Raw genomic sequence first — 22,422 nt, 5'->3', positions numbered from 1 at the left:
AGAAACGGTCCAAACCAGACAAATGAGAGGACACTGAAGGCATCAGATAAAAACAGATTAATTCTGTGAAGCTTGTTTATTCCTCTGTATGCACTACCTGTAACGGAGATGGACTTCGTAGGGACTAAAATAGCCTGAACTGTTAAATACAGATAAGATGTACAAGGTAAAGGAATATCAAACTGAAATTTTTACGCTCCTCAGTCCAATTTCTACAGTGCACAGAGCAGCTTTAGGAAAAATCTCTGCCTTCAGCAAGAAAGCAAACTATATATCTTTTATCTATATCCTGGCTTTCAGGGAAATACTTGAGATTTTATACAGCTTTCTAGACCACAACTTGCTGTCTGTTTTCATGTCTTAGGCTGACCTGTTGAAGCAGCTCCACGTCCCCTTACGAATGCCTGCTATCAGTGGCTGAACAGAGACAAGAAAGCCTGTTCCATCTCTTGATTATGGGAATGCAGTTGTTCACCTTTCAAAAGCCATTCACAGTGCAGGAGAGGAAAAACTTTACGTGCACTCTCCTGTTTTGGATACATCTCCTAAAGAATAAACCAATAAAATATCTGGAACCCAGGCTGCTAGGGTTGACACACTACATACACAGTGGCACATATCTAAGTCTAAGCTTAGTGCTAATACCTTGTCTTGACATTATTTCCTACAAATGCCATTTCACTGCTCCCTCTATCCCAAAGCTGGCCTTGATTCAGTAAGAACAAACTTACAACCACAGAAAATGAAACCAGAAGATACACAAACAGTACTAGCACACTATATCCAATGGCAAACAACAGTACATGTATACAGGCAGTGGTACATTATGGCACAGACATATATACAAATGGTGTCTGGAGAGGACATAATGTTTGTTACCACCTTCACCTACGACAGTATCTGTTTTGACTTATTTTGATTCACAGACTGTGTTAGAATTTGTATGCCTACCTAGACTTTCAGAATCAGTGATTTATCACCCTCCCACTCTCATGTACAGAGACACACACACACAAATGTGTGTATTTTAGTCATCTTGTTACACAGGTTTTAATGATACTTCTTATACTGTACTAAGTTTCTGCTTGAGAATCAGGCAAATACAGTGAAGTCAAGATTTAAAAGCCTTTGGCAGAGCTGTGCCAATTTATATCAGGTGAGAAGATGACTCTTTTCTTCAATGCTAAGAAACAGAAAGGCAGCTAATCCTACAAAAATACTTCGGCAGAAATAACTAGAAAGGATGGGAGTCTGAACCACTTTGGACATTTGAGTGACAGCAAGACTCAATAAATAAATTATTACCCTGCTTATAATTACTTTTGCTACTGTACAGGAATTACAACTCACTACCTGTTTTTGCCCCTCTTTTCCTTCAAAGTTTCCCAATACTCCTATCCATCTGTCATGTTGTACATCCAGGCACAGAAAGAACAGGGAAAGAAGCTGAGGTGGAGGTGAGGGACTGGGAAATACAACTGAGTGGCAAGAAGATGAAAAGAGAAGAAAAATTAAGTGCTCCTAAAGCAGAGATTCTTACAAGCGGGGGTTCTTGTAGTAAAGGGAGTCTCCTTACTGTCATCTAAAAAGTCTTCTTCCTCATCCTCCTTTCTCAGGCGCCTCTTGGTCTCCTCATCATAAATGAGGCCCAGCAGGTTGGCAGGGCTCTCACTCTCAGCGTGGCACAGCTCGTTGAGGCGGACACCAATTGCCTGCAGACAGGGAGAAAGAGAAAGCACAACAATGTGAGAATTTCAGCCCAACTCAGCGGTGGTCCTTGCAGGCTGAGAAGATGTTCCAGCCAGAAGAGAATGTCCCAGCTCCATTTCTGTTGTCTGCAAACGCAGTAAAATAAAAAAAAAGAGATGATAAGAGAGTAATTGCTACAAAAAAACATTATTTATTTCCCTGGTTTTTTCAACCAAAATTTGAAAACTGCCAGATTTCAGATTTCTTGCAGATTGTGTCAAATAACAACAGAAATGACAAATAGGTCAGTATTTAGTACGAATTTCTTCCAATTTTCTGTCTTCCCTCAATATATACGTGCCAGATTTTTGCCAAGCCTTTTCACCAAGAATGTACATTCTCTGTTTGAACAACCATCCTGTGGCTTAAGAATCCAGTAACAATCCACATTTCCTCCATAAAACAGTTGCATACGCATGATAAAGCCTGCTTCCATTTACAAAGAAGAGATTTCCTGATCCACCTTCCAACAACAAGCTGACCATATGCCCATAAAAGCTGGGAAGGTGCATGGGTAATGGTGTAGAGGGGATTGACATAAGGAAGACAGGCAGACTGAATTTCCACTGTAACATTCTCTAGAAGGGCATTGACTGTTTCTTTGTGACTGTTTGTTAGCACCTTTATCAGCATGTAAACAGCCCTTGTGGTGCTGTCAGCAAAGCTACAGATAAAGGTGTGTCAGCAAGAAGTATGCTTTCCTGTTAAGACACTTCAGAGCTTTTGATTTTCTTTGCTGCACATAGGTAAAGAGAACACGGACAAGTATGTAAAACTTGATCCTGTGATACCACTTTGCAAAAGAGGAAATGTGTTTAATTACAGAGTTTTAACAAACACTTCCCCTGTGGCCTTCTTGGCTTTGCATAGTTTCAGAGAAAGATATTAAAGAGGATTTCTGAATCTTCTGGAAGTCAGAACTGATGGTCATGCTAGCACTATATAATTTTCCTGTCTCAGCTCAAGTGAAGCAGAAACAAACAGTCACAAAGAAGACAGCGTTACAGCTCTTATTCCTTGTTATTAAGTAGTTCCTGTGAAATTCAGCAACAATGAAGAGAGTAGACTGCTACACAAAGAGAAAAAGGTGGTATTATTGTGGTTTGCAAGCTGATGCCAATAGTTATCTCAGTTATCTGTATATTGTTAAATAAACTCCACGTCTCTCAATTTTTTTCCCTTTTATGTTTCAGTCATTTAAGTAAGAAATGGTCTGCTTGTGTCTCCACAAAGCAGTAATCAATCTATCACATATTATTTACACCGTGTTCTCCAACCTTACATTAAAGCAGTCATAGATCTTTAACTACTGTTGGATTTCCTAGCAAATGGAGAATGGAGAACCTGCACCCCCTCTTTTTTTTTTTTTTTTTTTTTTTTTTTTTTTGATCATGACACTGCAGAAATGACTGGTTTTGTGCAAAGAGGTGAGAAGCAGTAAGCTCAGTTCCAGCTAGACATATGTACCAGGTACCATGGAGATCAAAGGGACTCCTCCCAGTATTTTTAATTGTGTGAAATGGCTTGCAGTAAGCATCAGACCTTCAGCAGGTATGGGCTTCCAAAGAAACTGCAAGTGCACTGACAGGACCAGGCAGGGCAATTGTCTTGATCACATATTGCACAAGATCATGATCAAATAAAATGTGAAGAAGCCAAGCTCAGTTCTTTAGATGACATGCAGTAGCTATGCAGAACTCCTTGCCAAAGAATGACGAGTGTTAACAGTTTGTAAGGGTGCAAAGAGAGACTGGACAAATACCTTGAAGAAATCCACTGAAGGTTGCTAAATACACAGCACCACATCTAGCCCAAACAGCCCTGGTCTGTTTTTAAAGAGTTGGAAGATAAAAAAAGAGCAAGTATTATCATAAACACTGCTCTTACTCTTCCTTAAGCATTCATATACAGTAAGTGCTGGAGACAGGAAATTGGGCTGAAAGGATCCTCAAACTGAACACGGCAAGGACCAGGGAAGGGCAGGCTGTGGAGTGCAATTCGGAGAGGAGGCTCCTGAGTCCCCATTTTACTTAAACTGAAATCCTGCAGATGACCAAATTACCTTTACATTTTGGTTTACGTTTAAACGTAAATAGAAGAGAAACAAGCTCTTACATCTCCCCATTGGTAGAAGAGCTTAGCTGCATTCCACTGCAGCTTCTGGTTCCTTTTGTTGCCGACAATAGGAGAACGTCCACGGGACAAGCCTTTCTTGGTAATGTTCACATGGTGGCCTTTCATCCATTCGGGCCAGTTGCCACGGTTGCAGCGATGAACAAAACGTGCACACTCAAGGAACAGGGCTGCTCTTGCTACTACAGGAGCTTCCTGAAATATTTGTAAAAATAAAAAAACACCTTAAATACATTTGGAACAACAAATATTAGAGGATTTTGTGCTTTATTCAATTACTTCACAGGCTTGCCATGCAGTCACACAGACTGAGAGATCTCTCCAAAGTCTGAAAACAGGATCTCTGCCATGAATCTTACCTCAAGCTAATAAAATCAAGGCCCATAGTGACTGAGCAGTCATGCTTAGTTGGACCACCGAAGGGGCAAGAAGAGCCACATTATAAGCAATCTTCTGTTTCACCACCTTTCATTCAAAAACCACATTAGCTGCCACAAAGCAGAAGTGTTTACCTGACACTTCTACTGGAGGAGTGAGTCAAGTTTTCTTTTCATCTCCTCCAGTAAGCCTGCAAATACTGCAAGCACAATTAGTAGCATTGACACACAAATCCTAGCATTTGTCCCATTAAGTTTTGCTTGTGGAGCTTGGGAGTGGAAACATGAATGCGGGCTTGCTAAAGTAGGAAAAGTGCTGTTTTGCCCTTAGAACAAGCAGATATGGACAGTGAAATCCTTTACTGGCATAAGTCAGTTGCATAGAGAAGCTGTGGATGCCCCATCCCTGGAGGTGTTTGAGGCCAGGTTGGACGAGGCCCTGGGCACCCTGACCTAGTGGGAGATGTCCCTGCCTGTACAGGGTGGGGTGGAACTAGGTGATCTTTGAGGACTCTTACAACCCAAGCTGTTCTACGAATCTATGATAAGTCAAAAGAATTTTGCTGGCCTAACTGCTTTAGCAGTACCATAATAATAGCAATAACTTAAGGAAGTACCATACAATTTAGTATTGGAACTTCACATCAGGCAGCTGAGCTCTGAAGTGATGGCATTGATAAATTTTCAGAGGGACCTCCCCTCACCCCCCAACTTGGAAGAGTACTTTTCTTTAATGGGTGATATGATATTGAGTCTATCTTGGTTTGTATGAATTGGCCTAGCAGGATCCAAGTTAGACCAATAAAGTGTACTTCTGCAACTCACAAGTACGTTCAAAAATTGACACCACAACTTGTTTCCTAAAGGGTAGCTTAGCCTCAGGAAGGAGCTTTCTTCACAGCAGTCTACAGCTGTGTTCAAAATAACATCTTTACAAGCCATGGAAAGTGACTAAAATTAAATGGTCCTCCTCATTTCCATTTAATCTTACCCCTCTTTTCCTGCAATTTTCACAAGCAAAACAGCCTGCAAGTTTTAAAACTAACAATAAAACAATGTCCACAATTCACAAGTTGGCTTTGATGCTTCCCTAGCTGGGATTTTACAGAGCACAAACATGTGTTCTATGCAGTTAGATACTGGCAGCTTTAGTGAGATAATTTAAACAGATCAGCATCTATTTATAAGGGCAGGTTCTTCAACTATTGTCCATGAACAACTTTAGTTGGTCTGTATAACATTATTAAATAGTGCCTTCAATAGTGCTTCAATCAAAAGTTGAAAGCAAGAAATTTTCAAAAGAATGTTCCAAAAATTAATTCCCAAATTAAAGAAATTCTGTACTGCATAAATTACTCCTAACAGGATAGAAGAGAGTCATCCCTTTTAGAAGACAGTCAAAAAAAAAAAAAAAAAGAAGAAGAAAAAGGATTATGTGCTGTCTACACTAAAAAGAAAAAATATAATTGCTTCCTGATGCAACTTCCTGTTGCAACTAAAAACTGCAGATGGTTATTTTCTTCCATCATTTGAATAAAATACAAGCTTTTTGATTATATTTTCTTCAAATGATGGAAGAAAATAGCAATCTTTCAACAATTCTTTTGAGCAGGATGAACATTAAAGCTTACCCAATGTTCTCACCAGGAAGGCAGAAATCTGAAGTCAGACACTCATCCACAACCAGAAACAAAACTCATATCTAGCACCTTGAAAAACCATTACAGACTGCTTGTTGTCCATATGAAATATGAACACAGAAATAGGTAAGGACTTTATTTTCTTATTCTCACATAGCAAAACCTTCACCAGACCTGGAGACGTGTAAGCATTGAAAAGATGGAAACCCAGTCTTGGTCTCCTGTTTTAGTTCACCACTCATAAAATCACAGTTTCTTAGCATACAGGAATCTTGTAAAGACATGTTGTAAGGGTTATGGGAGCACTCATCTACTATAACTAAAGGAGCATATCTAGGATAGGGTGTGAGGGCAGGAAGAATGTGTCCTGGCACAGGAATTCCAAATTCAGAAGCACTATAAAGACCTCGTGCATGAGAGAGGAATTTCTGAACAACACGGGGCACAAGCTCCTTGTGATTGCTTACCTGAGGCTCAGTGAAACCTGAAGCAGCAGAAAGAGAAAGATGAAGATGTAACAGAATGGACAGGGATGGATTCACACCACAGAGAAACACATCACAAATGGAGAGAAATGAATCAGGCAGGCGATGCATAGCTGAAAAGAACACAAGTTACCATGGTCACTATCAAAACTTCACACAGTAGCAATACTCTCACATGCCTGTCCCTGCTTGTGAAACCATTCACAAGTCCACCTTTAATATTAGACATACTTTATTGCTTTGCCTTTTGAAAATTATTTTTGTACCGCTTAAATTGACATGAATAAGAACCCACCACTTTCTTAACAAAATTTCAAGTACTCCCAATGAAGCTTTTCAACAGATAACCTGATTTGTACAAAAGGAGCAAAAGCAATGACCTGAGTGGGAGGGAGCAAATACAGAATGGATCTGGAAATTTATAGCATCACATTACTGTTCAAGTACAGCTGATTGTGGAGAGGTTTATGACCACAGAGTGTTTAGGTCCAGTTTTGGCTTCAAGGACAATGAATTTTATAAAACAAATCAACCACTAGTAATTTTCTTTTGCCCTCTTTTATACTCTGCAAGGCACTTTGAGAAAAAAAATATTTCCACTGGTCTCTACAAGAAAAAAAAAAAAAAGGCAAAATAGCAACAATCTACTTCTGAAGTACATAAAGTAAATGCATGTACTCTCAAAAGCTGCTGCCTGGATAGCTCTGCTTTGTCTAGCCATGAGGTTAAGTCTGGCATGAGAAGTAGCCAAGCACATGTATTGAAAACAGGTTATGAGTGAATTATTAAGCAAAGTCTAGGAGAATTGCCTCAAAAATATTAGTTCAAATCTCTCTGATTATGTGCAAAAACAATCAAGTAAAATCCTTGCTTCCTTTCCCAGTCATCTGTTGTGGGGACCTATTCAGTGCAACCTCTGATTTCCTTCCAGGTGCTATGTCCTCCTGTGGACAAACATTTCTCCTACCCAAACAGGGACATGGGAACAATGGAGCCCACCTGAGGCCTCTGGTTACATGCAGTCAAGACACTGGAAAGCATTCCTGTTCTTGCAGCTTAGACTTTCCTTCTGCCCTCCCACTCCTTGGTAGGTCCTCTCAAACACAACCCTGTGGTAAAGCAGTGCCATTATGGCATTTCTGCTAGGGTAAGAGATGCACGTTAGAACAGAGCAGATCATACTTCTCAAGAATGTACTGGAGAAGTGGAATAGTGGTAAGCATCACTCTGCTAAACTCATCAAAGGAAAGCTCATGTTTTCCCATCTGAGTCATTTACGCTACTCTAATTAGGATACTTTAGGTAACTTCTTTATAAAATGCTAGACAAGGGCCTTTTGGAACCCTTTACAGAAACTTGACCAGACTGAAACATTGTATTATTTGCCATCCAACCTTCAAAATTTCTTTTAAGGGAAAGAAATTCAGTTCTATTATTGCCAAGTCTGGATTTCAGCCAGTGACATAGAGATGAAACCACCTGCAATATATTATCAAGTGCCATTAAATGCTTGCAAAGCCATAAATTGCTTGCAGCTTTATAAAATTCAGTCAAGGATGGGTGGTGTTTCTGGGAAAATACGTTAACTACATGGTTTCTAATTCTAAGAAAATCCTGAGTTTAATGTATAAATAAATCATTATCTCCATAAGGATGTAGCCTTTGTTTCACTACTCTAATTTCCTTAAGTCACTGTGGCAAACCTGTATAAACATCCAGGCTAATCAAAGATCTTTAAGTCCATATAAGAATGGAATTTCTTGTCAAAATATGCATGAAAGAGTATGCTTAAGAAGTTTATGAAAACTGAAACTGGAGTATTTTGCCTTTAATTTTTCAGAGGTTGCCATAGCAACTAGGCTGGATAAAATGAATTAAGCAGCTTTTAATTCACGTCAAACCTGATTCCAACTATTACTTCAAAAGCCTGAAAACACAAGTTAAAAAAACAGAATGTTTTCTGCTGGGTGTGCTCTACTGAAATAAAATATGGGAATTTTCCATAACAGCATACATTGCCATTAAGTGGTACAGTGAGATGACAAGCTGTCATCTTTTGAAACCTGCAGTGCATGCGACTTCATAACTTCCACATATCTCTAATACTTTGTAGAAAAAAATGCCAGCTGAACAGGTACTTGAAAGTAGTTTCCAAAGTCTGTAATTTGAACAAGGTTTCCTTCATTTAGCTGCAGACTTTCTAGAAACTCTGATCCCAGAACCTTGGGCTCTCATTCAAATCCATAGCTACTCCATAATGACACCCCTGTGTACAGCACTTCTTACAGCCCAAAGAAAATCTGCAGGCAAAGCAATGAGAAAATGTAGAGAAAAAGACCAAATTGTGGCCACTGGAATGACAGACTGGGGTTTCAGTTGTCTTATTCTCGGATTGCTGATGTTACTGGGAACATACAACAGAAGACAACAAATGAAGGAGAAGGTGTGTATGCATTCCAATAGATGTCACAAATTTCTCCTTCATGGTACATAACCACTTTGTGCATATCTTCTGAAGGGGCAGCTTATTAAAGCCAGCTTATTTGGCTCCCTGCTACTAGGCTGCAGAATTACAAATTCTCATAACATAAAAATCTGTGCTTTGTATCAGGTCACACCCTCTCTGAAACCACACAGTAGAAGTCCAAGAAAGAAAAAAGAATTTCAGGCAGCTATAGTATTATTTTCTGCTCTGTATCACAATCCCAGTCACAAGTAGCAAGAAAGGGCCTTGGTCCAGAGTTTTCAATGATCTTGGGAAGTATTAGAAATTTTTCATAGCAGATGCTGTGCTACAGTTCTGCCTTCACTAGATGATTGCAGACTGACAGCAAATACAGAAATACAGAATTTAAGTGGATTACATGGGAAAGAAAACAGAGCGAAACAGTTTTGTAAAAGCCAGCCTGGGAAGTCAGAACAGACATCTTAAAATTGTTCACTTATATTGGTAGTTTCCAGTTGACTTCACACACAGGCACACAATAAGCCGGTCTGTGTCTTAAGCATGTGTCAAATTTAAAAAATAAATAAGACATTTTCAGGATATAAGGAAATAATTGCCAAATCCATTTTGACAGGCTGATGCATAAGCACACAAAGTAACACATCCCTGGAAGGATTTTAGTGGCATACTGGACAGCAATGACTTCTCTCTGCCCATGTACAATGGGGTAGTAGTAGCCTGGCAGCCTTGAAGAATGATTTTGTGTTTGTGCAGCAAGCAAAGCACGAGTGACTATCTTCCCAAGCCATTTTCCAAGCTCACTGCAACCCTGACTGGTAGGAACCACTTCTGGCTGTGAGACTGCAAGCCAGACTTCACAACTAGCAACTCCTTCCATAGCTTTCAGCCAGAGGGCCAACAAACCCTGACAGGAAGAGTGGGCACTAGTGAAGAAAGCATCTGTCCACTGGAAGAGAGACAGGAAGCAGTCCAAAGAGTAGAAGTAGCTGTGATGTGATAGCAACAGTGACTTTTGGCCAATATTAAGGCAGACTTGCTGGGATGGATGGGACCTAAGGATGCAATGTTAAGAATGATGTAAAGAGTTGGTGCACAGAGTATCTCACCCCCAGAATTACGGAGCAGACAAGACAGCACAGCTCAGAGCAGGGCACTAGCAGAATGGGAGTCCATAGGTCTGGCATCTCCAGCAGTGAGCAAAAAAACTGAGTATGAGCACAAATGGCACGACAGTTTAAGAGGCAAGAAGTGGCAAGTAGGAAGACAGTGGGATAGAGGATGTGGATGCTTTGAGAGCAGTGGCTTTCAACCTTTCTCAGTTTGCGGACATCCAAACACAGAAGTAGAACACTGTGCAGACAAGTTACAAATAACTGGATGGCCTTTCTTGGCTGTCTTTGTCACACCCTCTCACAATCATCTCAGAGTCCCACTGGCCCATGAACCACAGGCTGAAAACCACTGCTTTATAAACAGAGGGACTGTTAAAAAAAGCAGCTGCAAGGAAAGGAAGGAAGGAGGTACAGAAGAGACACTCACTGTCAGGCAGGAGGACTGAATTGTGTCACTTCTGTGTTTTAGATCTGCAAATTAGCAGTACCTGCATTTAAAAGCACGCACAGCAGCATTTGAAGCTTTTTCCACTGACTGGCTCTGGTGACTAATAGTTTAATGTTGCCTAGTACATTTATAACTCTATCCGAACTCCTGAGTGGAATTACTGTGCCTCCCCAGGTAGCTACTTAGTCTTCAGTCCTTATTCTGAAACTTAGTATTGACAGTAGGAGCAGAAGCAGAACAGCTGTGAGCAAAATTTGAAGTCTGACAATAAAAAGCTTTGTGCTAGCAATAATCTATTTGTGCGGAGCCATGTAATTAAAAAAAAGGATCCAATTTCTCTGCATGCTCATCCAGTCATGGGTGCTAAAACTCCAGCTGCTAACAGCACTACCCGTTGGCACTGCTATAAATGCTTTACCTGCTATCTGCGTGGGCATGACCGACATCAGTGAGTGACAACGGACCACCACGTATGCACGTGCTCTCACTCAGCAGGTAAAAACAAACCAAAGAATGACTTACAAGATCTAGGGCTGCTGCCAAAATGGAGGCATCGGGGATAGTGCCTGGTTCACAGCAATTCAGGAGAAACTGAAAGCGCTTCATCCCTTGGCGGATCGCTCCCAGGTTCACAACGTTCTTGGATTTTCCTCCTTCTTGGTTGGAGGTCAAATGATCATCAAAGCTATGGCAACCTAAAGAGGTAAAGAGTACAGAGGGGATTGCAGGGAGGGGTAGGGAGAAAGGAACACAGTCTCTTACCAGTTAGAATAGTAGTACAAAAAACTTGAGGAGCACAGTCTTGGTCTAAATCCCCTCCTCACATTGATGTACTAGCTTGAAGATAACAGGGCCATTTTTACATTATCATGACTTCCATGAAATAGGTGTACAGCGGGACAGATTCTGGTCTTGGTCACGCTGATGTCTGCCCAAAACAATGCCACCCTAACTGGCATAGAAAACCCAAACCTACTCCAACATAGGTGAACCAGACCATGACCCTTCCTCCCCACTTCTTTAATACAGAAAATCATGCTTACTGTCTCTTTTTCCTGAATACCCTCCTACCTTACTTGCTTTTCTATCAGCCTCTAACTTTAAAGTGAAGGATACATAAACCTAATTGCCCATATATTAAGTAATACTATATCATCTAATAGGACATAAAAATCAGTAGTGAATATTATAAACGTTCCATGTGAAAATCACATATTGTCTAATTTTTATGCATACATCTTCTGCAATGACCAGAACACCCAAAGTGAGACTGGACTCTGTTTCTAGTTATCTTCCATCATTCCAGCCTCTCTCCCTTAAAGTGTATTGCATTGTTTTGGATTGAAGGCTCCCTTATACAAATTCCTTTTGAGAATAAAGTTAGCAATTCCCTTTAGGGCTCCTTTCAAGCATGATTTCAAACTCCACGCACTGACGTCACATGGTAGATCGACAAATCCCATTGCAGACTGTAATTAAGGCTTCCTAATGCAGAAGATCATTGTGCAGTCTGTACCCAGAGTTGAGAGAGTGACAGAAAGACACAGATGAGAAACCACAAAAGAAGTTTTAAGGCCAAGGTGGCTGGCCAAAACAAGAATAGTCAGCTTCTGGGGCTGTTTGTCTTTATCTACAATACTCTATCTGTTTAGGTGTGAAAGTACAAAAGGTTACAGAATACTGAAGGATAAAGCACTGAAGAAGACAACACTGAGTGAAGAATTCAAGATTTGCTTTAAACATGGATTTGGAAGACAAGAGGCAAAATGTCAGCTCTACAGGACTTTGTGATTTTTCCTTCATCAGGAAAGAACAATGACTGAAAATCATCAAGTCCCATTGAGATTTCAGTTCCCAGCATTACTTAGAAAGCACTTATCCACTACAAATAGTCACAAAAGAAAATGGCAATGTGTTATCTTCATTTTTATCCTGGTATCAAATATCAAGAGACTTCTTTACAACATCTGTGGCTTTTCTCTCTCAGTGAAGCTGTACATAGTTTTCCAGTAAACAAAATGTTCCTATGTTGGGAAATACTTCATCAAAATGGAACAAACAAACAAATAAAAAAGTAGAAAGAACAGGCAGAACACTTACATAAATAAGCAGGCACAAATACCCTTTTCTTTCAACTCCTCTTGTTTCCTTACAGCCTGTAGAATCCTCCCTGAGCTTTCCTGCTATGCCTGTTTTAACACTAACTCATGTCTGAGGTACAAAAAATGTTTTGTATGCAGACCCCTAGTTAGGGCTGTGCTTGTTACGAGATAAAGAACTGAAACTTGACTTTCTGATAAATAAAGGTTTGTCTAAGGCACCTCCCTAGCACCCCTCTATAAAAACCTTTGTACACCTGGGGTCAGTGTTACTACCTGGAGTCAATCACTCCAGCCCTTTGCAGTTCCAGCCTTGCACTTATGTTGGTGCTTTGCAAGGGAATCCTTCAGAAGCAGCTGACGGCTGTCCTCTGTTATGCCTTGCTGTCAGCAGGGGAGCTCTCTCTGGTTTACAAAGGGTTAGTGTGACTCAACCCTGCAGGAATCTCACCCAGTGGGCCTCAAGATCATTTTCCAGCATAGAAGGACACTGGGTATCCAAGCACCTGTCCCCCCAGAGCTGCTTCCAGGGTAAATGCAAGATCGTCCCTTGGAGCAAGCACATGCTGTGATTCGCCCATACTGTATGGCTTGAACATCCTGGGCAACTTCTATGGTCACTGAAAATGTCTTCAGTAAATGTCTGAAGAAACAGCAAGGCTCTCATGTAAACATATGGTAACTCACTTCTGTATATATGCTGTGTTCTTAGTATAAAGATCATTAAAGTAAACAATTTGTTATGCATGAATGTGCATATATTTATGTGTATATATATGTATACATATGCACACATACAGATATATACACAAACACATACACACGCACACAGATGCATACATACATATCTGACACAGACAGAATTTCCAGTCGTCTAGATGATGTATCACAATGAAGATTACAATTCATAAATGATGTGACAAATTATTCTATATGTTAAAATATCTGTGTATTTACTTACTGTGAGGTATTTCTGTGTTTTCTTTTTCAATTTGGCCTACTGTGTTAAAAAACCCAAAAACACAAGAGGAAGCACCACATGGAAAATTATGAGCACAGTAATGGCATAGCATCATGAATGTCAGGAATGAGAAGGCAGAAATATGTTCCAGAACAATACTTCAGCGTCATACCTTGAGGGATCTAATAGTACACCCATTCATCTTGACAGACTTCTGCTCTCCTCTCCATAAACACATAAAACATGTTGATTTCTATGGAATACACAGAAGCACTGCAAATGTGAAAGCACCATACATGATCCTGTTCTACTGTGTCATAAACCACCTGAAAAGGCCTCACATTGATTTCAAAATGCAAGTGCATGTACATACACACAGGTATGTACAGCTAAACCAATATTTTTGCTAATGGTAAGTTGCATCGCTTTTATTACCCCATTTCTAATGCACTTATATGTCAAAACTAAGCATGTGTCATGTATATCTCTTCTCTCACAGCTATATAAAAAGCCTCAAGTTCTTGCCACTGATTAGACAAAATCTGATGTTATTCACAGAAGGCTGTAATGTGCACAACGCTTCCAAAGTTCACAAAGTCGATAACTAATGTGTCATCTGAGTTTTATACAGACTTAAGATCTGCCACACACATGGAGCAACGCTATTGGTGTTCACAGGGTCAAGACTAAGTCCGTGTGATTAAATCAAGATACAGGCACTCTAGACAAAAGCAAACTCACAGCGGTGAAAAATCAGCACTGTCACGGTGAAAAAACAGTATTTCCTGCAAGAAAATACAAAGCAAAATCACAATATGAGTGCTATAGAAACAGCCGTGGAAGTCTAAAGATCTTGCTGCCTGAGTTGTTTGTTCCCAGTAAGAGCTGGGACAAAAGATGGTGGAAGCATTTCACATCCGCTTCAGTGCAAAGTAGTGGATGAGGAAAACAATGCAATTCATTCTATTGTCAGGGTTTTCACCTTCAGCTAAATAAAACAAAACAAAAAGCTACTGTGCTGAGGCAACCTCCTTCTAGAGGAACATATTTTTTAACTTGGGAGATGGGCTGAAAACCACCACCAGTGTTTCTGCAGTGGTGGAATGATGACCAGTTTATGAGATATGCTCATCCTTTGCTAATACCGCTTGCCTAAACAATGGCTTACACACATTGCATGGCAGGTCTGGGACAGATGATGGTAAAATACATGCAAAGCAGTGCCAAAGTGTAATGTCAGAAAATAAAAAACGTAACGCCAGAGAATAGACCAGCTAACGTAAAGATACAGAGGTCATGGTGAAAAAGAAAAGCTACACTTTTTCATGTGTTTTTGGGAGGCTTTTGTTTGTTTTGAAAAACAGGAATAGAGCTTCAAGATACAAGGTTGTCTTCCTGACAACAAAGATGAACTCAGAGCCAAGGACATGAGCATGTGAATGGCTGCATGACATTTGAAAACAGAATATATCATGACCTCATATTATTCATAAAGGCACTTTTGAAACATTGCTGATTTTGAAAATGCATTGCAATGAAATATACTTTTGTGGAAAGGAAAAGTAGTGTTATCATTATGTTGTGTGCTAAGAAAAAGGGACAGCATCCCTAACGAATGGTATGCAGACACTAGACATGCAACACAGAAGAAAAGAGATAATTATAACAAGGTTTGTGCAGGGTTTTCCATTTCATCAGTGCTGATCTTTACTAAAACTGTCAAATGGTCACAAATTGGAAAACAAAAAACAAAAAACGAAAAAACTGATGGAATACCCATTGTTATATTAAGCAATGAAAGATTTACACACCTAATTTCAAACTGAATCAGTGCTTTGAAGCAAGCATTAATTTTTCAAGTGTGTTGATCAAATTCAATTTGATTTAAGAAGCCCAAATGTTGTATTTGCATAATTTATTTGGATTGTCTGGAAAAAAAAATGACTTTGCTAGAGGTTTTTCTAAATCAAAACAAAAGAAAGAAGGAAGGGAAAGAAAACAGTTACAGAGACTAAAAAGTTGGAGAAGGCAAGAATGGATACAAAAACTATGGAGAAAGCAGGAAAAAAGGGTAAGGGATGAAATACAGAAAGAAATAGGTTAAAAAAATAAAATAAAAAGAAAGTAAAAAGGAGACGAGAACCCTGATTTCTAACCATCTTTTTCTTCTGTGTGATGAAGCTTGGATGGGTGTCTTCGGCAGGTGCGCCATTTACCAAGACGCTTGAAGAAATTCTCCTCTTCATCTCGCCCATTGTCCAGGCCACCTCCTGGCCCCCCTCCTTCTGACAGCTTCACTGCGCTGGTAAACTTCACCTGAGCAAAGACAGAGGGCCAGGTCAGGCTGTGCCACGCCACCATCTCACGTCTAAGCAAGAAGACCAAAGCATTTACAGCAATGCAGGAATACAGTGGATCACCATAGCAACACAAGTGGGTCTGCACAGACTTACGTAGGCTGAAGCACTTAATCTTTTAAGCTTTCTGCTTAAAGGATTGGTCTTTCACATGAGGCTGTAAAGGCACAAAGCATGGAGAAACGTGACCAAGTTAAAACTTAAGTGTATTGACAGGGCCTGCATTTCTCTCTCAAAGAACAAAGATAGACAAGTACAGTGGAGGTTTAACCCAGTCTTCTTCGCATTCCAGAAGAGTCTACAAGGAGTTACTCACATACCACAGCCACCATCATCACGTCCTTCCTGCAGAGGATCAGCTCCATTATTCTTCCTGACAAGGTCATAACACTTTGTGACCTTATCCTCTTTTACCAAGATTGCATTCTGAACTTCATTATCAGACAACTATACTCTTATCTCCCAAGCACCCTGGCAACATCATACTCTTCAATGTTACACCAAATATTGGTAGTGCTTCATTAAAGCTTCTCCTCAGTATTTTTCCAGTATTATAAAGTACAGGACAGCTTACACATTAAAAAAAAAAAAAAAAAAAAAAAAAGGTGCCCAAATATAGCTTGTCTCCAGTCAATACCACTTTTATTTATAGATAGGAGAAAAAGCTGCTGTTTTCTATAAGAATGTTCTCACTTGCATGGAGTTAGAGGAGACAACATGCTGCATCTGCTGCAGAAGGTCGTGCATCAGCATTTAGAGACAGACAGGATTTGGAAATCCTGCAACACGGAATGGCAAAAGGTGGAGCTCTGCCGCTCTTTTCACAGACAGAAGTGAGTATAGACTGGTAGAAGAATGAACACACATCCTATTATGTAGAAGCTATTTTTTTCTACTGTGCAAGGACAGGGGTGGAAAAGAGTATAGGGGGGGAATAAAAAGACATTCTTGCTTTCAGAAAACAGCAGTGCTGTAATGTCCAATGCCAGACCAACTACTTTCCTCCTTGCCCTGACTCTGAGGACTCTTTGTACTTGACACAAATATTTATGTATTGCTCTAAGAAGTGGATAGACACCTAAATGTGAGGCTCCCTTACGGTGCTGAAGTCCAGTACCAAATTCTGATTTCTCTGTTCTGAAGACTTCTGTCACATTGACTACAATGCCAACCCTGATTAGAGTGTTTCCTTGGACAGCTGCAAATGGTCAGGTCCTGTCCTTACAAGCTCTCTGCAACCGAGTCTAATGCATTTACCTTGGAACTCTGCCTGATGAAAGACAAACGGTCAACAGAGCTGATATCTAGAAGATCTTCCACCCCATCAGCCAGGCCAGAGAGGGAGGAGCGCTTCAGCCAGTTCCCTGTTGCAGAATAAGCTACTCAGAACACTTCTGAAAATGCTTCCAAACAGAACTAATTTCTTAGCAATTGTGCACATACCCTCTGAAATAGTCATGCCAGGATATGGCAAAAGGGAAGGAAAGGGAAGGAAACCGGTTCATGTTACATGCATTAACTACCATGCAAGGCTGGGTCCTGAGATCTGTAAATGATGTACATGTATGTTTTATCTATCAGATTGTATTTGGATTATTTCTCTTCAATGCCTAGAAGATTAAGCTACTAGCATACTACTTTGGAGACATGGATTGAGTGTTCTGTTTTGCCACAGATACTCTCTGCTACCTTTGGTAGATTGGTTATGTTTCCCTTTGCCTCAGTTCTCCATTTGCAAAGTGGAGAGAGCATGCAGCATTCCCCACCTTGTCTTGGGAGAATATACAGTATACTTGGACAATAAGGAACTGTGTTACAATATATCTTAATATATATCTGTGTTTTTCTGCACATGCAGTATGTATATAGAATATGAAGAGACATACATTTACCTATGGGGAGTTTGAGTTTCTTTCGAAGGGAGATTCGTCGGGAACGGGAGCGGGAGCGCCTGTCTGTAGTGGTTCCAGAGTGAGCAGTGGTGCATTCGGATGTGTCCTGCTCAGACTGACTGCTGGTATCACTTGCGGCACTCTGTGACTTGAACATCTTTCGCCAGAAGTCCTTGCGTCCCAGAACAGCGCCTTGGATTTGCTCATCACTGGAAGAAAAAGGATGCAGAACACGAGCTGAACTTCAGTGAAGTTTGGACGCTCAGGGGAATGAGGTCTCCTTCCCACAGCCCCCTCCTGACCTCTCTATTCTTTGAGGTTGTTATATTTTGAATTCCAAACATACTCTTCTCAGTGAGACATAATCAAGTTTGACAACTTGTTCAATATTGTTCAAGGCACATAATAAAAATCTTTTCTACCCCGAAGAGCTTGCCCACTGAACAAGTCATTCCAATTTTCTGTTCCTACAAGTGAAAAGCAAATCATCTTCTTTAGGTCAAAATGACCCATATTGACAAGACTACAGTGGTGCTTTCTACAAGTGTGTACTGAAGAGCTTTAGAACATCATGATAGCTGTTTGTGAATCTGTTGGAGTCACAGTTCTCATTAACTTACTGGAATGGGGACAGCATATTTTGCTGTAGTCTTGCAATCTCCTATGGCTATGGCAGGGCTCAGAGCAGAACAGCTTGCCGTAATTCTGCACAACAATAAAGGCCTTTCGGTTATCCTTGCATTCTCAGCAAGGGAGAGACTTTGCAGGCTCAGATAATGCCAGAGAATACATAATAATAGAGCTCAGGCCCTTGCATTGTCTTCTTCCAGTGCATCTCAAAGCACTTTAACAAGACAGACTGATATTGAGAGGCATGGAGAAGTTAAAAGACTTGTCCAAAGTAACTTAGGAGACCAGTAGCTATTCATAAAATTTTCTAAAATTCTTAGGAATACCAATTAAGTTTACTTCAATATGAAATGGCACGGTTGTTTGGACAGCAGAGACTTCAAATATGCAATGCCTTACAGCAGTTATCTATATGCCAGTTATCTAATAAGCAATGTACTAATCCCAGATGGAAGCTGCTGGCAAAAATGCAGTGAAATAATATTTACTTACTGTTCTGGAGTTTGCATTGGGCGGCTTGAGATGTAGCTGCGACATTCATCGGGTGCAGCTGATGCCTGACCTTTGTCAATGATGATGCTTCCCACCTCGGACCTATGCAGACAATGTACATCATCAGCTGAAGTGAATGGATGGTCCATCTCGTGGTCATCACACAGCTATATGACCCAGAAATCAGCACTGCTGAACACTGAAACAGCTTTAGAGATGCACCATCTCTTCAGCAACTTATTGCCACTCTATATGTCATTCTTGAAAATGGCACCAGCCCTTAGAGGCAAAGTCAAGGTTTTTAGGAGCTTTTCAGCTTTCTTAATCCTCCTTCACAGCATTTTAATAAGGCAAGCCTCAAAGCACAAGAGAAAATTTCTTTTTGATACAGAAGCATGTCAGATTTAGATTTCTTCTGGGACTTGTTTTGCATACCAGGGTTTACCTGTCAGATAAGCAACACTAACCTCCTCAGGATGTGACACACATTGAAAGCTGTGTTCATGCAGTGCTGTGGGACTGACACTGTGCTTTTTACTTCTTTTAGACTTTTCTCTTCCCAGTGTGTCCATTGTGCTGTTCTCTTCAACATCTTCTATGCGAGGGTTAACATCTTTTGCTATAGATCTATGACTGCCTCAGTTCATTAAATTTTAAAGGAGGCTGCTGCCATAGGACAGTTTTGTGCATTAGGAACTAACATAAGCTCTGAAAACACGCAAGCCCTTGGTATTTCTATATTTGTGTTCATTGCATACAGTCATACAGCCATATGCAAATTAATCATTTGCCTTCTCCCTCCCAGACACCAACCTTTTGCTCCCTGAAGGTTTCTGCTCTTGCTCTGCTTCCTCTGTTTTTTTTCCTGGTATTAACTTTTCAGCACTGTCCAAGAGGGCGCTGAGTGCTACTCTCCGAAAGACATTCCCATGAGCCTCCTTGATAAACTGGACGAGCTGACGGATATCACAGTACAAGCCCTGGGGAGCACAACATCATGAGAAGAAAAGAGAATTCAGTTTGCAGTTTGTGAAGAAGCAGTGAGAATTAATAGTTCTTAAAGTACTTCAGCAGGCCACTACTTCGTTCGGTTGTTGTCTGATGTCTCCATGCACAGGGCTTGTGTTTTCTGGCTGAGATCAAAAGCTGGCAAAGTTGCCATTTAGCATGCTCTGAAGAAGCAGACAGTGAGGAGCATTATTGTTATGAACGTGCTCTGCAGTGGGCTGAAGCAAATGTAGGGGGATCAGAGGCTAGATAAGGAAGCTGCAAAGATGCCTTAAAGCCTGTTTTATCCCATTCATCTAGCCCATAATCTTAAAAAGCATGAAAAAGCCAAGTGAAGGGGTGGGAGGGAAAGCATAGTGCAAAAAACTGCATGTTTTGTTTCAAAACCAGTGGGCGTCTTGGAATTTTTCTTAATTATTTTAGAGCTCTACATCATGGGAAGAGAGAGGAGTGACTCATTCCCCAGCCTACTCCTACACTCAAGGCTCTTTTTAGTTCTGAACATTCATACAGATCTGTGATGTGGCAAGTCATCTCTACCTCTGAGGTCAAGAGCGTGAAGGGAAGACTTACAGGACCTGGTTTTCAGACTGTGAACTTTGGCAAAAGAGCCTGCATTATTCTGAAAGTTCCCAGCCTAGGAACTTAACAAGCTTCCAACAAAAAACACTTGCTATATTCATGGTATTTGACTACAGTGAATTCCTTCTTCACTGCGAAACCTCGCTGGTCACACCCAAGTGAAAAAGCAACTTTGAAGATATGAAATCAGCTACTTACCAGGTTTTCTGGGCTGTGCAGCTCATGTGTAGTAGAAGCACAGCGAGTGATCAACGACTTGAACATGGCACTCACAATAATACCTTCCACGTTCTGTGCTGTAGACTTGTTGTCCACTGTGGTAAAGTTATTCCCAAATCCAGCCTTGTCTGTGAAATTCAAGTACAAGCAAGCACCCTGGTTAAGAATGTTTTTAAAAAGATGGCTGAAAGATAATTGTTATGGTATTTAGATATACAAGAAAAGTGCAGGTCCTTGTCTAAAATCTTATACTCGGTACTGTCAATCTCACCTCACAAAAAAATAAGGCTGAAGGAAGTGTAAAATAAATGAAAATGATGAAATCTTCCCAGAAATAGCAGTATGAAACAGGATCAAGAAGATTAGAACAAGTCAGGCTTCCATTTATCCACATCTCTCACTTAGAGATGTATAAAATAAGACATGAAATTTGAAGAAAACCTCCAGCATTTCTATTTACTATTCTAAAGAATAAGAGATGTTTGATTAAATGGAAAAGTGACAATGCCCGTGAAAAGAAAATCTTCTGAACTAGAAGAACACTGTTCTTGCAAGGTGCATAAGCTCTCAAACATTCAAAAAAGCATTACACATTCATATGACAAGAAACATCTCACTTTTATTAGGTGAAAGGAAAAACTTTCAAAAGCTGCATGAGCTGTCACTCTTCAAAGCATGAGCATGTCAATAATTAGTGCATATTGAGGAAGTTTTCTGTGGGCATCTTCACAAAAGCCTGCTACATTGATTTTTTTATGCTCTCTCTGAAATGCCTGTGATCAAAGAGAGGCTAACAGACAAGGCAGACTCCTTGAATACCTGGGAATAGTTATTTTTACTCTGTAAACAAGCATTGTTAATTACTGTCACACACAGTGACCGATCAGAAATGTCTGGTCATTTAAATAGCATCCTAAATAATTTTCCTAACTAAAAAAGAAAATAAAAAACATATACATGCACACACACACAGTTGTATTGTAGGCATGCACATCTGTGTGTTCATATTCTTGTTTCTTCAATCTGTTCTTGCTTTTTCCTGCCTCACCTGAGGCACCATAAAGGGTTTTAATGCTCAATTATATCTCCATTCAAAATAAACCATGGATTAAACAGGCCATTTCAGCTGGTGCCTGGTCATGTCATGAGATAGCAAAGTTCCTTCCTGAGGCATAGTTGAATGAAAATATTTTCTTTCAAGAGCCATGAACAACAGGTAGGATGAATCAAAAGAGATGCCTTCAATTTCAGGTGCACTGGCTAATGCAAGTTCATGGTATGAGATCACCAGGTGGTCAAATAGAGGAGTTCCAACTCCACTCACCTGCGCTGGCTGAGGATATGGTCTGTATAATCTGAGGATTTAAACCCACTTTTATTTTATTTTTTTTTAAAGGCCAAGAAAAAAGACATGGCTTTTTTCTGACAGTAAAGTTTAGGAACATTCAGGTGAGAGTTGTTGATGCCAGCTGTACTTACTGTCTGTGACTGGCTCCATACAGAATCCTAGTAAAGCATGCAGGAAATCCACTACATTATTGAGAGAATCCCTGTTCACATAATCCCTCATGGTCTGCCGGAACTGCATCCTATCCAGTTTGTACAGCTTTGTGAGGCAGTTCTGAGCCTGCAACGACATCCATCAAATCAAGTCATATCACATCAAACTACGGGTCTAAGTTTCACTAATAGCAGCTGGGTATTTTGGCGTCCTTTTCTGCTCTAGCTAGGTAAGTGCTCTACTGTGCTGTCTAAAGTAACCTAGGAGCCA

General features: G+C 40.3%; 1 protein-coding gene across 13 annotated transcripts in view; it reads right to left on the bottom strand.

Moving 5' to 3' along the window:
* Positions 1–22,422, bottom strand: part of UNC80 (unc-80 homolog, NALCN channel complex subunit) — a 129,142-nt gene that overhangs the window by 74,407 nt on the left and 32,313 nt on the right. For 5 of the 13 annotated variants that reach the window (XM_084524701.1, XM_084524711.1, XM_084524706.1 and 2 more), the window contains exons 15-24: positions 22,131–22,278; positions 20,631–20,779; positions 19,656–19,822; positions 18,843–18,944; positions 17,715–17,929; positions 17,086–17,192; positions 15,628–15,787; positions 10,934–11,106; positions 3,865–4,077; positions 1,541–1,712 (exon numbers count right to left, since the gene is read on the bottom strand). In XM_084524701.1, coding sequence (XP_084380827.1) covers positions 1,541–1,712; positions 3,865–4,077; positions 10,934–11,106; positions 15,628–15,787; positions 17,086–17,192; positions 17,715–17,929; positions 18,843–18,944; positions 19,656–19,822; positions 20,631–20,779; positions 22,131–22,278 — 1,606 coding nt within the window. The remainder of the gene's footprint in view (positions 1–1,540; positions 1,713–3,864; positions 4,078–10,933; positions 11,107–15,627; positions 15,788–17,085; positions 17,193–17,714; positions 17,930–18,842; positions 18,945–19,655; positions 19,823–20,630; positions 20,780–22,130; positions 22,279–22,422) is intronic. The other 8 variants (XM_084524702.1, XM_084524705.1, XM_084524704.1 and 5 more) reach the window with 5 other exon arrangements.

The sequence above is a fragment of the Aythya ferina genome (genome assembly GCF_964211825.1).
Source record: "Aythya ferina genome assembly, chromosome: 6".
In the NCBI taxonomy this organism is placed as follows: domain Eukaryota; kingdom Metazoa; phylum Chordata; class Aves; order Anseriformes; family Anatidae; genus Aythya; species Aythya ferina.
This window is presented reverse-complemented; position numbering and strand designations above follow the sequence as displayed.